This window comes from Hyperoodon ampullatus (assembly GCF_949752795.1).
Source record: "Hyperoodon ampullatus genome assembly, chromosome: 8".
Classification (NCBI taxonomy): Eukaryota; Metazoa; Chordata; class Mammalia; order Artiodactyla; family Ziphiidae; genus Hyperoodon; species Hyperoodon ampullatus.
In genome coordinates, this window is record NC_136921.1 from 32,078,636 (window position 1) to 32,097,899 (window position 19,264).

The 19,264-nt window shown below is 37.6% G+C and overlaps 1 protein-coding gene across 4 annotated transcripts in view; it reads right to left on the reverse strand.

Moving 5' to 3' along the window:
* The window catches only part of PARD3B (par-3 family cell polarity regulator beta), a gene marked incomplete at its 3' end in the record, with an annotated part of 1,052,967 nt that overhangs the window by 658,440 nt on the left and 375,263 nt on the right, over positions 1-19,264 (reverse strand). For all 4 annotated transcript variants that reach the window (XM_079710158.1, XM_079710159.1, XM_079710156.1 and 1 more), the window contains exon 3: positions 3,160-3,331. In XM_079710158.1, the coding sequence (XP_079566284.1) occupies positions 3,160-3,331 (172 nt within the window). The remainder of the gene's footprint in view (positions 1-3,159; positions 3,332-19,264) is intronic.

The window sequence follows — 19,264 nt, forward strand, 5'->3', positions numbered from 1 at the left end:
GAGCTTCCTGCATATTCTGTGTATAAGTGTTTCATCTTGGAAGATAAAGAAAAAAGAGGTGGGCCCAACCACTGTCTGCACGTATGGGGTGGGGGGAAGGCTGTCAGTTTTTAACAGGATACTGATGATGACTAACTTGCACTGGAGAAAGATACAAAAATTATACTGAATGTTGAGTGCATTTTTATTTCAGTATCAGTAAAACCTACATTTCTGGTGATTAACATGACCTAATGGTAAGAACATCTTGATCCCCAATAGCTGTTAAATTGTGTCTCCTTAAGTAAGATAAGCATGCGAACCGATAATGGTTAAATTCCTCATTGTCTTGGATGGATCTCAAGAGCGAGAAAACCAGGGAGAATCAGCCCCACGTGTGTTGTACCAGCCTGGGCTAATGAGTCCCATGAGAAGTAGAACCAGTTCCAGTGGCCTCTGAGAGCTGAGTGGGGAGAAGAGAGGATGGGCTGGGGCTTTGGGGCTTGGCATTTTATATGCCCCCTGTGATGAAGAATCGCTGGAACACACATGCTACTCCTCTGACTACCCCCTCCCATTCTTCGTCTAAACAAGCTCTCAGGGTGGGCCTGGCAGCACAACCAAGTCACCTCCCAGAAGAGCCATTCATGGATACTGCATCTGCTGCCAAGCATATCCCTCCATCCCTGTGTGCCCAAGCCATGACCACACCCTGCCCTGAGGGCAATGAAAGGAAAACAGAATGGGCAGATACCAAACCTGGTGGCTTTGCTTCTGTCTTTAATTCCTCTATCTGAGAAACTCAATAAATATTTGTTTTCTTTGCTTTTAAAGTTCCAGAAATGTAAAGTCCTGAGTCTGATAGAACCATGAGAGTAGATAAGGGATGATTTCTTCATCCTTCATCCCTGCCCAAATACCTCCATCTAATTCTGAGGAACTGTCTGCATCAGCTTGCTAATGAGTTTGGACATGGTTCTCCTAGCAGTGGGAAGCCACTGGAAGTTGTTGAGCAGGGGAGTTATATAATAAGCTTTGTGATTTAGAAAGGTACATCTGGCAGAAGCAGAGATTGGGGAAAGCGGGCCCTGTGAAGAAAGAGGTCAGTTTGAGGCCTCTGTAGTAGTCTGATTGATGGGAAAGCTCTGGCCTGCTTCAATGGTCATGGACATGAAGGCTGAAGAAACTGTGGATGATGGGAAGAAAAGGAAGGAACAGGATATAATGCCACAGTTTCAGACTGAATGGCTGGAAGGCAACACTGACCACCAAGTAGTGAAGGCTGGCCAATCTCACCATTTCATCTGTGACACTAGGTGGAATGGGATTTGAAGCCAAGGAGTTAAGCATTTTCATGGTTTGATATATATTCACAAAATGACTCTCAGGAAAATGATATCACTGTATTATTTTACAAAGAGCATATGAAAGACAGCACAGAAAAATTGTTCCTGACACTGGAGCTAGCAAGGGTTCAAACTCTAAGTTTGCCACCTAACAGCTATGTGACTTTGGAGGAGTTATTTAGCTGCTCTATGCCTGTTTCCTCTTCTCTTAAATTAGGGAGATAATAGAACCCAACTAAGTATCACGAGGCTTAAATGGATTGTTAGGCGTACAGGATTTAGAATAGGCGGTCCACTGCCTTGAGTTCTGTGCCTGGCATATAGTCACCACTGAATAAATATAATTTCCTATCTGTGTCTGACCCAAAATCAGTATTGAAGAAGCAGAAAGCCCACCTTCAAAGATGGGGAACCTCAACTTACTTTTCTTCCTACACTGAACGTTATATTGCTCAGATGGTTCAACAAAAGCTGAAAAAGCTGAAGAAAAACAACATTTTTTCCGTGAGAAAGCTCATTAGAGAAAGGTGAAAAAACAAATTCCCAGGCACAGGGGTACTCTGAGGTTCAGCCTTTTGAAGACCACAGTGCTTGCTTATAAAGCGAATATTAAAACAAGCAAGAGCAATTTTCTCCTTTCGTCTTCCCTTATTGCCTAATTTTCCTCCCATACTATTTGCATAATGGATAAAAAGGCATCCATTATGCAAATGAATGATAGGGCTGTGAGGTTGCTGAAGCCACAGACTTCACTCCAGATGAAGAGAAGCTGCCACAAAGCCCTCCAATGACCGAGTTCCAGCTGCTCTGCTAGCTTGGTTTCCAAAAGATAGAAATTATGAAGATGATGGGTCATTCATTTCCACTAGGTTTATTTTAAAAGGGGCACTGTAGATGCTTTCCAGAAAATTAGTACAAAATATAGATATTCAGTATTGTGGCATGTAAAATAAACTTTATAATGTATTTTGTTTCAAATGGCAAAAATTATACTATGTAAAATTTTTTACAATTTTAAGCATATGTTTCCCTTTGCAAAGTGGAAAAAAACCTCTGTTCTACCTTGAGAATTAACCTATAACCGGTGCTTAGAGCTGTCTCAAAATGTATGCATACATTCAACGGGAATAAAAAATGGTTTTAAGTACCAAAATATTAGTGGATTTTCAAAACTTTATGCTGTTAAACTGACCTAAAATTATCTTTAAGAGTTATCACCAATAACTGACATTATTTATCTTGGAGTCATAAATTCACTAAAACTTTAGAAGAATGTTTATTTTCTCTTTCTACCAACACCTTCAAAACAAATATAACAAAAGGAAATTCTGAGCAAAATCACCAGGTTGGAATAAATCAGTAGGACAGAATTAGAAACTAACTTCAAAATGTTTCCCCCAAACTCTGAGTTATAAAATTTGTGGAGAAGAAAAAGGTGGCTAAAACAGAAAGTGACCTTTTATTTCTAGCCTGGATTCCTTGATAACCCTTAGCTTTTTCCAAGTGACTTTTTTCAGGGACTTTGTAAAAATTTTAAGCAGTCCTCATATACTACAGATGAAGCTCATCATTTACAGTCCAACTCCTTCCCAGTAACTTCAAGGATATGCAATTCAGATTCACTTGCAATTCAAGAAAAAACTCCATCTACTGCCTGAGCATCAGCAGCTGCAAAGATCTACGTAAAAAAAATAATTTAGAGAAAGACAAACCAGGTGTATTTTTTTAAAGGCAAACACTAACAGGGTAAGTCATAAAGTAGAAGAAACTCATAGCCAGCAAGAAGAGGTATTTCAACCAGGTGAAAAGCATACCACTAAAGTAATACACCTACCTAGTTTCAGAGCAGAAGGGGTTACTTCAATTTCCCCACCGACAGGTTTAAACGCAGCCAGTTGGGCAGCCACTTCTGTCTCAAAAGCATCTGGGCTCTGCCGGCCTGCGTGGTTTCCACTGGGGCTCTCGATCTTGTGGAGTGGTTCTTGTTCGTCAAACACAGCAATCAGCTACAAACAAATCCAACAGCACTAATTACTTTGTAGAACATGCATATCACATGGACCCTGTATCTAGCTGATTGTGATCTTTATTTGGTTTTTTAAAAAATGACCTCTTAAAACTGAAAACTTTAATGTTACTCTAGCACAACTCTTAATTCAATATTATGCCTAAAAGTGCCATGGCCAGGAAATAATTAATGGTTTGTTTGTATATTCCTGAAATAGAGATCCAATTTTGGCTAACCCTCTGGAAGGAATGAAATGGCCACCACCTCCCCTCACCACCTTTTCTCATATGCCTAAGAGGACTTCAGTATCTCTTTCATTCAAGAGCATTGCCAAACATGGAAGTTGAATATGCAGGATTTGAACAATAGACTTACATGGTAGAAGAGGACATTCCAGGTTTAGAGAGGTAAAGACGATAAAATCCCTAACTGTAACTGCCTTTCAGACACAATCATAATAAGTAGAACCATACATACATGTGTATATTTACACACAATCTGTGTTTATCTTGTACACATAGATATCCCATTTGTATTCATGCCTGTAATTTCGTTATTTTCCTTCATGGCTAACTCCATGTTGATTGGTTTAAGTCCAAAGACACTAAACCTCAGAACTTTTAATTATTCCCATCTTCATCTCAATTTTATTTCATATGAGAACTATGCTTCTCGTCATTAATATAAAAACGTTTAACTGTTCATCTTCAAGTCATTTTTCTTAAAAGAGGGGCAACATATAATAAAATAATCAAGTAATTGGGCAAACACTGCTGTATAAGTGGCAGAGGCAGCCCCGCTGAATTTGCGTTTTTGGCCAGCAGACAGCATCACGATAGGAACTTCCAATGGCTCTCATCAGCTGATGAGGAAAAGTCCACATATGAGTGCAGTAGGCAGCTCAGGGATGTTACTGTCAATCCATTACAGTGCAGTGTGTGCAAATTGAGAAAACTGCTAGTAAATTTTCAGATATTTTCATTCATTAAATAAAACAAACCTAGTTATCATTCAAACATTTATTTAGGAAAGGCACTCAAAGCCCCATTCATAGGGGAACCTTGTTGGCAGTAGTATTAATAACACCAGTGCAGGGTTAACCAATCAAAACATCATAAATTCCAAGTTCAGTCTTTCAAAAGAAATGAATACAATTAGGGATATGCAAATTGGCTATTCAAAAATAACCTTCATAATTGACTACTCATTTCCAGTATGGAGACTTCTTTAATTGGAAAATCCAACAGTCCTCTCGCCACGGAAAGAAATGCTACTCCCAAGGCATTATTTTTAATTCTTGAAATTGAGCACATACATTTTCTATTTTTAATTGGTAGCACTGATGATCCGATTTGAGATGCCTTAAATGGATTAATAATGAAAGATTATTCTAGTATAAAAATAATCAGGAGAACTATATTTTTCTAATCATCTGGCCAAAATGAAGAGTTTAACACTTTAAATCCTGAAAAGGAAAACAAAATCAACTTTCAAAATGTGACAGAAGTGTTATTTTCATCACTATTCCTGGGACATAATTTCAATTTTACATATTGGTGAATTCTAACACATACTTGTAACATTTATTTTAATAGACTCATCAACAAGGCAAAGTGGCTTATTATGCTGGTACTACAAACAGTTTTGTGTAAGTTTTCCCTCTTGCTACATCCGTAAATCTTAGTATATCCTATGTGCCTGAAATAATGGCAAAAAGAAAAAAAGAATATCACTCAGAACAAAAGCTTAAACTTGATAGCGCATAAATAAATCATTATCTATGGCTCTATGTAACCTTCTCTCCTTAAAATACTTCACTGTTTTCCATACTATTCTTATATTCACACAAGGTCAGAGCATATGCAGTAACAATGTTATACTTATTTATCTAATGGGAACACAGTGTAGTCAGAGAGTTTGTTTCCCAAAGTGAAGACTAAACAGTAATCTGTACTAGAATCTAGTCCAATCCAGGGATTCAGACCATACTGTAACCATTTTCCAAAAAGAGAGGCTACAATATGGAATGTTTACAGTTTGTCCAGGAGGATGTTATGCCCTAAAGAACGTGTATTCTACTCTTTGGAGATACAGGCAAATACACGACTTTCTCAAAGATGACAGTGAGACCTGGAGGCTCCCCAAATCTCATCATCTCTTTGATTAATTAATTGTTTAGTCTGTCTCCCAATCTCATGATTGACAGGAATTATCTCCACAGAGACTACTCTGGATGTCTGGATGAATGGATGGAATAAAGTCTCTACTCCTGGAAAGAAGAGAATCAGCTCCTGAATCTGTGGCACCCAGACAAAGTCACTGGTACCACAGGTGCTGGCTGATAAGAGACTCTTCATCCAGTCTTCATCTCAACATCTACAATATATCCAGACTTACACTTGCATCAACACTGATAATTAAGTTAAACCCTATGCTGTAGGTCTCTGTTAGCTGGATTACTTGATTCATCAAGAACACCTACATTACTGGTGACACAGTTCCTGGTGGAGAGTGTTACAGAGAAATGTAATTAACATAAACCATTGTTCTAATCCCTCAACAGAAGGCAGACTGATTTCCAAAGTGTCCAGTGTATGAAAATGGCCTTATTCCACCTTTAAACCCATTCAAAATTACCTTTCCCACAGCGATGAGTTGAACATTAAAAAAAAAAAAAAGTTATATCTTTATAAAAATTTTTCTGTTAAGGTTCCATTTATACTAAACTTCTGTGGCATGTGGGAGATTTTCCACTGACACCTTAGGGACTGCAGTAACCTCAACTTTATGCAAAATGCAAATAGGCAATATTTGATTTGGATGCCTTCCTCTTCTGCTGTCCTATCCATCTTCTGGTGCCCCTTCTGTTATCCTTATGTGTTGCCAGTATTTTCATGTCACCCAGTACAGCAGTGACATTTTCTTAAGACCACATGATCCAAAATGATCTGTTCAAACAGACTTTATTTCCAATCAAAACTCCCATCCCCACAGATCTCTATCAGCATTTAGGCATCTAATCCCCAGATACACACAGGTAGGTCAGTTTACAAATATGCTATTCACTTGCTCATCAAAAAACCGAAACCAAAAACAAATCAACCTTCTCAAGACTCACCCCTACTGATACCACCCCATTTCCCACCTTCCATCTAAAGCCAAATGTGAAAGCTCTCCATAGAACAGTTTCCAATCTCCGTCCTCCTATTCTTTCCTGAGGCCCCTCTAGACAGGCTCTCACCCCTCTCTTCCACTGAAACCACTCTTATCAAGGCCAAAAACAATCTCCACAGTGTTAAATTCAAAGTCGCATCTCTGGCTTGATTTTAGGGCACATTTGATCACTGCTTCCTCCTTAAATGGTTTTCTTCACTTACCTTCCAGAACACCACATTCTCTCAGTTTTGTCCTCAAATCCCTGGCCCCTCCATTAAGTTTCCTTTCACTTATCTCTAAAAACGTTAAAGTGAATACCTCTAAATTTGTGTTGTGATTGAATTTGTCTCATGGCAAAGATATAAGTATATGCTGATAAATTCCATACTTCAATCTCCAACCCAGAGCTTCTTCCTGAAATCCAGGCTCATATGGTCAACTGCCTAACCTATCATGTCAGAAACTGAAAGCTGATCTTCCAAAGCTCTTTCCATAAGCTTTTTGCATCCCTAATTAATGGCAATCCATCCTTCTAGTTGCTCAGGCCGAAAGACTTATAGTAATCCTCAATCCCTCTTTCCTTCCCTTTTTCCCCATCTCTCATACGCCGCACACACATCCAATTGGTCAATAAATGTCAAAATATAACCAGAGCTTAACCACTTCTTACCCCTTCCACTGTCACCTCTTTGGACCCAGCTACTATAGCCTCTCCCATGGGTTACTGCGAGGGCTTTGTGACTGGGCTCCTTGTTTCCACCCAGGCTCCCTTTCAATCCACTTTCAACACAACAGCCAGCGTGATCTTGCTGAAACCTAAGGCGGATCACATCTCTCCTCTGATCAGAACCCTGTAATACCTTTCCACCTCACTTAGAATAAAGCCCAAGTCCTTGCAATGCCCTGTATGGTAATGGGCTCCCAGTCAAGGTTCTGACCTCATGTCTTGATGATTCTCTCCCTTGTTCTCAGGATTCTATCCAGCTATGCTATCTTCTTTGTCCCTCTTTGTCTTTACATTTGCTGTTCTCTCTGCCTGACACAGTCTGCCACCAGATACCTGCATGGCTTGTTCCTCGATCCCTCACATGTTTATCTAGTGCCAGGCTTTCACTGGCCACACTATCTCAATTGAAATGCCGCCTCTCCCCCTGCCCCACTTGTCATACTCCCTTCATTCTTCTTTATAGTATTTGTCACCACTCAATGCTGTTTTTTTCTTATTTGTCTTATTTATTTGCCTGTCCTCCCTGTAAAACTCCCTAGGAAAGTATACTAGATTATAAGCTCCAAGAAGACAATGATTTTTGTCAATTTTGTTGTTTGCTGTATCCCTAGAACAGTGAATTAGAGATGGTAGGCACCCAACATATATTTGTTGAAATAAAACAAGTGAAAAGAGGCAAAAAAGGATATGAAACCTAATATAGCAATGCAAGATAGCTAGATTTTTCATGTGTTTTTAAAACACTAAAATTAATTTGTTAAATGAATGAGTATAAATGACCAATATAAACCTATAAGACACGCAATGCATCATCATCATTATTGTTGCTTCCGTTTTGTTATTATGGGGGGAGAAGTTCCTCACTTTCTATTCAACACCGGGGGTGGGGGGGTGGGGGTGGAAATGGCTTCCACTCTTGAAATGGAGATTATGTGTTTTCTTTTTCTTTTCTGGCTCATTTTTGAAAGGGACAATCTGCTGATTTGGTTTCTGAAGGAGTGGAAGAGTTGAACTAGGGTGGATGGTGGATGGAGAGATGGGCAGGGTTAGCAGTTTGGTCCCAGACACCCCCTTGCTTGCTTTCTTCCAATTGGCCACTTCGATGTACCTGGTGTGAAGCTTCTGGATGTGTCCCCAGAAGTAGCTTAAAAACAAATGTGAATAACTGAGTGGAAGCACAGCTTGAATTGACATGCCAAAAACTCAAAATTGAAGCATTCAGATTTTATTTTACAAATTCATGTCAACTTTACATTTTACCAGCTTCCCATGCTTGATTTAACATGAAAAGATTTTCTCTTTAACTGTCAGTAAAATTAAGGCAATGACCTCATGTGTTTTGTACCTCTATTTGAGAGGTCAAGGTGGAGTGTATTTCTCAGGAAAATACCTACTTCCTAAAAAGAACTGAGGAAAACACAAGAAAACAGGTACATTAATGTGGTATGTACAAATTATTTTCAATAACTATATCTCAATTGCCAATCCTGATGGTGGTTCCAATTCAGAGATCAGGCATTAGTTTGGTAACTCCAAGTACCCCCTGACTACTCCTTCCCCAGGGGGTATTAGGAAGGAACATCTGAAATTATTTAGAATCTACCTAGAAAATATATTAGGCAAAAGCTTTATTTTAAAGAATAGTTCAATCTTTTTTTTTTTGTATTTACCTTGAAAAGGTCAAAATAACGTACAAGTCAACAACCACCACCCCAAAGATCAAAAAGAAATAAAAGAGCTTTGGATAATTTACAAAATCCATAACCCGGAATAACAGACTTGATCAAAAGAGCCACGTGCTCTTCACAATTTCACATCATCAATATCTCTTCAAGGACTCAGACCTATTTTTATACTCAAACAAGGTAAAGGTGTGAGTGTGTGTTCATGGGTGTGTGTTGGGGATGAGTGGGGTGGAGGCAGAATATTAATGTCGTTGATAATATTCCTAACATGCCTAAATGCTTAGCACAGAGCCTGGTACACAACGGAAGGGTAAATGTTAATTCCTTTTCCTCACATAGCTAGCATTCCCTGGCTCCTGGACTGAGTCCCACTTGACTTGTTTATCCCTATTCTGTTTTTACTTTGTTGCTTCTCTTTAATCTCTTCATCACAGGATTGACAGAGGAACAGAGAAAGTACCAAGATCAAACACATCAAATAGGTAATTTTTGTTTTTCTCTTTTCCTTGCTCTTCATCACACAAGAACACACAACCTTCAGACATGCAGTGCCGTTCTTCCACCTAGCAATACGTGGTTTGTGCTGTCTGTTCTATTTTTACCATAACTCGAAGCAATATAGCAATGCCTTTACTTTCTATACTGACAAGTAAATATTTTAATAATAAGCGCCACCAAGTACATTTACTGTAGAGTCCCTCAATATTCAAGATGTGGTTTGCTCCATCGTCAGCCTGTAGCATTCTGTCACTTTTACAGCCTGAGTTTTTATAATCTGATGCTATTATCTTTAGTCTACATAGAAAATAAAAAAGAATGATCCAAATGCTCATAGAACATAATAAACTATTTATAAAAGTATCTTTTTGGGATTAGCAATTACACGGAGAAATATGTGGCTTCATTTTAATTACATGTCAAGTGACCTAACTTACTACTAAGAAAGGCTTATTTGCCATATATATATATATATATTTTTTTTTTTTTTTACTGTTTCATACATATTTCATGTTAGCAACAACTATCAAGTAGAATTAAAAGACAAAGAAAAAAACAGTATGCTACAAAATAAAGCTGGAATCATTTGTCTCAAATCTTAATAAACACAATTAAATCTAAGTAAGACTATGAAATTACAACAATTTCACATGTAGAGAAAGTACATTATCACCTTTGGGAAGAGAGTGAAACACTGCAGAATTTCATTTAAATGTATGCATCTGCTTGTAACTAAATAACAATTGGCTATTGAGCTAATTTTATGCCACTTTAAACAAAGGTTTGAAAATGGACCCTTTTCCTTCAAAGGATTTTGACAGCCAGCTAAAAACATTTAATCTGGATTTTAAAAATTAGCAGGCTCACATTAGCATCTACATCAGATGCTGCCATCAGATCTAGCAGCCTCAGAACAAGCATGTAACAGCTCTGATTCTCAGAAACTTCAATCGACATTCAGTAAATGAGATAAAACCAATTTTCATTTCCTCTCCAAACTGAAAATCGATAATAGGGACCTTTACAAACTTCACAGCTTTAAGCTGCATTCTAAAGAAAATGACATGATTTATTCAATTGTACTAAGAACGCCTTTTAGCCTTATCACTTTTTAAAGAGGCAGATGCCTGAATTGTCCCATAATAACAAAAAATATGCCTATTAAAAAACCACCCATATTTCAGCCAAAAATACATTTGCTTCCTTTAATTATGTAGTAAGTTATACTGAATCATATTTTTCTTTTGACTACCTTGAATTAAAATTTCAAAGATGATGTGTTACCACTTGACAAACTTAAGAGAATCTTGAGTTTGTTTTGCTGCATTCTTTACTTTCCTTAGTAAGAATAGCTCACCATTCATGAAACAACGTTCACAACTCATTATCTAATACACACAGAGGAAGCCAGAGGAGCCCTTTCCTCGGTGCCCTTCACCTTCCACAGCAGTGGTTGGGCGAAGGGTCTCAATGAAGGTCAGCTGGCAGCCACCAAACCCTAATCCTAGGGCACCTGGGGGAGGCTATAGGAAAAGTAAACAGGTACAGAAACCAGGAGAAAGTTTTAAGAATCATCAGGATAACACAAATGTCAGAAATATAAAAAATTCAGTATACTCATCAGTAATATTTCCACTGTCTCTGAATTACACATATTAAAAATAATATACCCACAGGAAAGCAGAAGATACTTGGGTTAAACTGGCTGGGAAATTTTCAGGGATGAGGCCAATCCACTGGGTGGCTTTGCTTGCCATTTACCCAGTATATCAGTAGATGGTTCCTTGATTTTATCCAATCGCAAGGGCTCTGAATGTCTTGGGAGAGTGTACAGTATTAGAAATGAAGATACAAGTTAGGTTGTTTTACAACGCATGGACACATACACACACAAGTGACTTTTTCTTCAAGTTCTTCTTATCTAAATCGTGCACACCTAATCTGCATTTCTGAAAGACTATTCAATTTGAAACAAGTATATCTGACACCAGAAAACATAAAATAGCATATGGGAAAATAATTTTGTAAATTATAAAGCATATATACATTTACAATGACGTAACATTGACACTGAATATTATTTCACTGGCTTAGTTTCATTTTCCCTACAAATTCTATTCTCTGACCAAACCAAAGCTATAACTGTCTCAGAAATACAGTTTGGCCATCTCTTAGCCGAGGCCCAGTGCTACCACAGCCATCAGAGGTATGTCAATAGATCCTTGAAGGCAGTAACTTGCTGTAATATAAGAGTGATTTCTCTCTTCAGGAATTATCCCATTACAACGAAATGCCACACTACCTATGGCCAGGTCCTCACATATCTACTGCCAGAGCCGCAATCCACTTCTGGGTTCCACTCCAGTCCCCTGACATTTACCCGTAACACTACTACTAGAGTGGTCTTCCATCACACAGATCTGGCATGATCTTGCTCCAGCTTAAAACTCTTCATTATCTATTATGGCTTTCAAAATGAAGTTCCAGCCTCCCAGATGAGGCTCTCCCCCATACTCTGTGGTGTTTCCACAATAACCTGTCCAGGTGTCTGTCATCACTGGTCACACAGCACAAAAGATCATTGATTTATTTGCCTCTGACTAAAACTAAACTGTAAGCTACTTGAAACCATGGGTCACATCATCTAAAAATATATTTAACAAATATTTTATAGCCCTGATTATGCACTCAGCACTGTTCAAAGTGCTTAGATGTATGATTTAAGAGTCACAGGAAACCCTATGAGAAAAGCACCATTATTCCCATTCTAAAGATGGGAGAACTAAAGTACAATTGACTTGATATTCCAACCTCCTAGTATGGTACTTAGCAGGTAGAAGGGGGTCAGGTAAATGAGTGATTGGAGTTCTCTGCTATATCCGTGAGGAAGAGCAAAGCCTCTTTTATATGGATGTCTACACTTTTAAGTGGGTACCACCTATGTCCTAATGTTCCATGCACATAGGAATAAAGGTAACCTTCATTACCAGGCATGCTCCTGTACAGGACAAAATGGCTTCTGCCCATCCTTGAGGTTCAATCCAGAACTGCATCTTACAATTTGTTCACCTAAAATCCACTTAGTACATTATAATCCCAATCCTGTTTCCTGGTGGACTACATTTACGTATTTGATTTTCTTCCAGAGGAAACCTTTTAAAATTGTCAAACAAATTTGCACATTAACACACCGAGTTTTGAAACAAACACAACTGTATAGTGTTCTCCATTACATTTGACTGTTAGAAGAACCCTGCTTATTTTGTACTAATGACTGCAATCCAGGGTGTATTGCTTAATTTTGTGGATTAATGAGTAAGCAATCAAATATGATTTTAAGTCATGAATATAACAAACATACTGTTCATTTATTTTGACAAGTATTTTAATTTATGAGACTTGGCTACAAATAGAGCAGTGTATTTCATAAAAGAAAAAAAAAGAAACCTTTCTGCTTTTAAGATAACGCAACAGCTCTCAGAGAATAAACCTTCGTGGAGAATAATGACAAAGCCACCAACTTCTAAAGACAAATAAAGAATTGATAGGTTGATAGAAGAAAACAATGAGACCTTACTATATCACTAAAATTTTCAAACAAAGAATGTCTTTTGCATGCACTTGAGCTATATGCAACATCTTTAGGGGTTGCAAGCCATACAGAACATTCTAAATAAACTAAGCCAGTGCTGGCCTGAGGCAGGTATCCCCTAGCCTGTCACCCTGGTAGCCTCAAACACAAGTTTCAGCAGCTTCACATGTCCCTGAGGTGGCCTCACATTCCTGGTCTGGAACCCCGAAACCCAGGTAAATGAATGTACTACAATTATGAGCAAGGTCACAACTCCCTGAAAATCAGTCAGTGATTAACTGGTGCTACATTTCATCAGGCTGGGAAAGGAACAGACTCTTTAGCACGGACACATTTAGCAAATTGGCCTGAGCACCGTCTGATTGACCTCATGACAGGTCCAACGATGTTCTACCTTCTCTGGGATTTCAAGATAAGATGAGCAACTGGTGGAGACGACAGAAAGGTCAGCATGCAGCCTGATTGAGGGATGAGGAAGCACTCCCCTTAAACATTCCATTTAGACTCAGATCCTCCTTGTCAAGGATGACAAGGCTTCAAAGCCGATATTTAAAAAAGATTAGCACTGCAATAGCAGGTGGGTTTAGCTCCTGAACATCTTCCGTCTGAGTGGTGGAGCTAACCTTTTCCTTTGGCTTCTAATTGCTCTACATCTCCTTAACTCCTGATAATGTGGCCAACCCTGCTGGGATGGGTGTTGACTTTGGGAGCCTCTAAATGTCAGGATTTGTAATTATGATCGTGGGTATATTACACTCACATAGAATGATGCCTCACTAATTGGGGCCTGAAGAAGAAGCCTGGGGTCCTTGCTCCTTGTTCACAGTCACAGGACGTGATTCCGGGAGCAGCTGCATCCTAGGTCTTGTCTTTCATTGTAGAAAGATGATCTTTGCGAGTCAGTTGTAAATTTTTAACTTTAGTGCAAAAGGCCTTTCTAAAACATCTAAAACATATTCCATAGGCATAAAAAGTACAACTGCTAAATCAAAAATTAAAACATATTGAGCCTACTTATGGCAAAAATGGGATGCGAGCTTTGAAATGAGGACTGGTCCCCAAAATCCAGGTTGCTATAACCATCCGCAATAATTGCATTTCAAAACCCAGTCTTCGGTCTGATATTCCCAAACCCAAAGGACTCTTTTACACTTTGCTGCTTTAGTTTTTTATGTTTTCCAGGAAAAAAGAAAAGTATGGGGCAAGAAGGTGTGGGGATCACAAACTCCACCAGTTCCCTCCAGCCAACTGTGTATGTGGTGTGTGCTTGTGTCTTGGTGGTGGGGAAGGGAGGGAATATGAACAAAACTTCAAAGGATGTTGTTACAAGACTTCTGAAAACACAGAAAAGAAGACACACAAGGATCAGCTCAAATCCCAGAAAACTACTGTTACAGTGTTGGTGCTTTTCCTCCAGTCTTCCTTTTTAAGTGTGTGTGTGTATGTGTGTGTGTGTATACATATATATATATATATATATATATATCTTAACACTACATGAGCCATATTACATAGCACACAATTTCAGTTTCTGATATTTTCACTTAGGTTTTTCTTGAGAGCAATTTTCTCTAATTTTAGTTTGCAAAAAAAATGAAGAAAATTCATGACTGAATAATATTTCATAACACAATTAGCCATATCATAATTTAGCTTATTCTGCCATTCTGGATGCATGGAAATATAAATTACCTTTGTATAGTACTGTCATTTTCTCAGTCATTGATGATGTTGCAGACAAAATTACATCCTCCTGTTTAAAGTCAATTTTTTGATTATTAGTGTTATTGAAAATAATTTTATAAGCTATTTTTGTCTCTTCAATAATGGATTATCTGTTCATACCCTTTGCCTTTCTTTTCATTTTGCTTCTACTGTTTCTCATCAACATGAATAAGCTATTCAAGTATATTTTGTCTTTTTTATCTTTGCAAATTTATTTTTTGCCAATTTACCTTTCAATTTTGTTTATGATGTAATTTTTTTCATTGCATGGTATTCTATTCACTTAAAACCCTCTTTTAAATATTCAAAGGTCCCTTGTAAAGAGGTACTCACCTGGAACCAGTAATACTTTATGATGGACAAGTAGTAAAACAATGTTGGTTTCATTTAATTTACTACTTTGATAGTCCCTTAAGAGAGAGCAGGTGGGAAATGTTTTGATTGATGGGACTGGTTTTTAAATCATCATCCATATTCTAAACAAATACAGATGGACAAAAGCTATTACAATAAAGAAATCACAAAAAAATTTTAATATTTCAATGATTTTATAAACCAAATGTCTGTCGTTGTTTTCTGCAAATTCTTTATGTTGAAATTCCACACATTTAATCCAGTATTTAAATGTAAAAAATATACATTAACAAAATTTGTTTAAAAATTTTTTATGTACTTGAAGACTCTAAGACTCCCTTATTTTTGTCCCCCAGACAAGAGAAATTTTTATTGTATCTTTTAACATTTCTTCTATATCACCTACTATCTAGCCATCAATCATGTTTGTTGCTTCTCTGTAAACTGCCTCCCTGTCCCTTGTTTTGCCAAGGATTAAAAACTCTAGAAAGGACCTATTTACAGTAATGTATATAAAAAAAAAAGTATGTATGTATGTCTTTTACTCTCACCCAAGTCTTCTTTTCATTGTTCATTTAAAAGCATAATTGTCATAGGTCAGCTGGCATTGTCCTAGTGACTACTGGGTTGCTAGCCACATTTCTCTATCTTACCAACATACTCTCTGTTATATTCTATCATCCAATCTGTTCTGCCAGTTAATCCCATCTTCAAGTAAATTTCAAGCTTAATGACACTTATTTCATCTACAACACAGAAGTAACATATGGGGCACTTCTTAAAGAGTCAGGAAACAAAAATTCTCTCAGAGATAATCTATTAAATAAACATGTAAAGGTCTGTTTATAAATACACAAAATCAACTTAAGATATATACCAGGGACAACTTTAATTCACTATATAAATAAGCTAAAGAAGTGGTATGTCAATATGATAGTAATAGAGGTCAGGAAAATGGTGTCAGAGGTGAATGTACTGGCAGTGTCATTTTAAGTATTATCCAGTTGAAGGGATCCACTGGATTAAGGGAAAAACTTACAGTCCCATTCGTAGGGATACCTTTATTGTGAAATGGGTGAGACATGGGGATTACAGTGTGGTATCATTAAACTCATGAATCTGGGACCAAGTACATAACCTCTGCGGCCAAGTGCAAAATGAAAGTGTGGAGCCCTTGTTCAAAAAATTTAAAGAATTCCAAGATGGCAATAAGCATGGGGCTCTGAGCAACTACACAGGTCACATACCCATAAAGTTGGCCCTGCTTGAATCATGTGCCTTTCTAAACTCATTCTGGTTTCATTTTCCCCAAGTAATCTGACTGTGATTTGATATCCCACATTATTCCCTCAACAGGGAGAATATATGCTGGCTAGTGGATATGCAATGTCTAGTCCCCTTGGCAATTATTACACACCTGTTTATAGTCCTGGTGTACTTTACTAGCTGGAGTCAGAATCCTTGAGTCAAATCAATCCAGAACAGTGAGAAGCCATAGTTTATAGAACTACAGTGCTTCGGCCATGTGCTGTGGGGGGGGTGGGGGGTGGGGGGAGCTGGAGGGATGCTCACGTACATGTTTCTGGTGAGACCTCTTTTATAAACTCTCTATTCTTCAAAGAGTCTTCCATTTGAACTTCTAGCTCATATTTATTCACTGAAAATGCAATACTGCCTTAGAAGGTAGCTTAAATCAAAGGGAAATGCTGTAATGTTTTTTCATTTAAATGCAAAAGAACACTATAATTATGTAATGTGATAAATAACACTACAATGGCAATCATATTACAATATATAAATGTATCCAAGTAACATTCTGTATATACTGCTTTCCTAGAATCCATAGTAGTTGGAAACCTAGACTCTGGAGCCAGACTGTGTGAGTTCAAATCCTGACTCAACCACTTTCTAAACGTAGGGAATTTATGTAGCTTCTCTGAGCCTCAACCATTCTGTCTATCTATACAATAAGGAGAAGGATAGCAGCTAACATCTACTGAGCACTTACCATGTTTAAACACAGAGTATCAGACTGTATTATCTCATGTATTTTTCACACCACCCCTAGAGGTAGTTACCATTAATTTCTTCAAAACTGGGCATACTGAAAGGTTAGATGAAGTATATGGCCAGTAAGTGATAAAGCCAGAATCAGAAGCCAGTTAAACTTCAGCACCTCCTCATTATTCTGAGCCTACCTTTCGAATTGTTGTATTACATGAGATACAACTTATCGGAGTGCCTAGCCATGAAAAATAAAGTGTTCCTTTAATGCTAGGCCCTGGCTATTATTATCATTATCATTATTTTTATTATTGATCAAAAGCCCTATTCATCCTTTAAGACCCAACTCAATTTGTATCCTGGATAATATCTAGTATCTAGAGATTAAGTGTGTATCTAATGTAAGAATATGCCTTACTATAGTCTAATTAAAAATGCACAAAGTCAATTTAAAGAGACCAATTCCTACCCCAGAGCAATATTGGACTGAATATTTGACTAATAGGATAGACTTGATTTATAATATTTTAATAGACTAACATCTAAAAAATGTGACATTTTCTTCAACACAATATATATTTATTAAATAAAAAGGTATATAATGTTATTAGTAGGTATATCACCATGTCAAGTGATAAGCATCAAATGAAAAATTAAAAGACGATTAAAAGATGAGGATTGGGAAGTTACTAATTATAGCATAATATCTATCTTACATTTTGTACCTAGTTTCTACTCATAGGGTATTGACATTAGGATTAGGAAAAATAATTCCCATCCATAGAAATATAACCTACTTTGCTAACAAAACATAACTCCAAATATAAACTGCTTGCAAAAACTGTATTTCATAAGAGCATCTTTGGATGAAATGGAATGAAGACACTGCCTTCTGTTACTATCCTTTCACACAAGTTTCATGACTGGAAATGCCGTAGAGCATTTCTCAGAAAGTACTCTAGAAAGCCTGTACAGTTAATCAACTTTAGAAAGACTCTATTCTTATAATTTATTTTGTTTTTATAGAAAAAAAGACTTGGAAATGTTCCTGTGAGACATGGAAAAATACCAAGATCTGTCAAGGATAAACATGTTTTCCTCCCCAAAGCCCTTAAAGTCAGTGAAAATGGTTTCCAATAATGAATCACCAAAAGAAAAAGCCCTATTTTTATTGGACTAAAATTCATAATTTCTATGAAACAAGAAGATAAATGGAATGTGGAAGCAAGCAACCAATGGAGAATGCCTGATACTGCGCTTAGAAAACCCCATGACATAAATACTGGAGTACTGGGTCAGAGGCTGGGGAGACGACGGCATCCTTTTTTTTTTTTTTTTTTTTTTTTTAATGTTCATGTTCAGCCCCTGTGTGCTGGGGAAAAATTGTTTTAAATGTGTCCATAACTGAGAGCTTTTTGGCAAGGGTGAGCCCATTTATCTAGTTAAATCCAAACGGAAGTCTAAAGTAAGTACATGATATAACATGCAAATTATCCTCAACTAATGTAGCTAAACTTGACAAATGTGAGTCAAATATCACACATCTCTAATAGTCTTGCTTCTAACTCAAAGGGGGAAAACATCATTTATATGTAGCTGCCAAATACTATATTCTCTCTAATTTAATAAGCAGGAACCGTTTTCCCTACCATTGAAAATTTATGCTGGTCTTTGGACGGGTTTGGCTGCCTTTTTCAATCTAGTGGTCTGTGACCATGGAGGGCTATAGCCAAAGAGAAAATGACTCCATAAATCCACAGAAGCTGTCTTGCTTTAAATTATAGTTTGAAAGCTTCCAGAGTATATGAAAAGACTCTGAACAAGAAAAATCAACATACACCAACACATATGTATTGAAAGTTATCCTATTTCACAACAGGAAGCATTCCTCAAACTTTAGAAAGCATGCATCCATACAGTAAGATATAAACTTGTCAACATCTCTAGAGACTTGCTACCCAATTATCAAGACATTTGGTCATCTGACATCATGATGCATGTGAGTATACGTAGTACTTTTTTTTTTTTGGCGTATGCAGGCCTCTCACTATTGTGGCCTCTCCTGTTGCGGAGCACAGGCTCCGGACGTGCAGGCTCAGCAGCCATGGCTCATGTGCCCAGCCGCTCTGCAGCACGTGGGATCTTCCCAGACCGGGGCACAAACCCGTGTCCCCTGCATCGGCAGGCGGA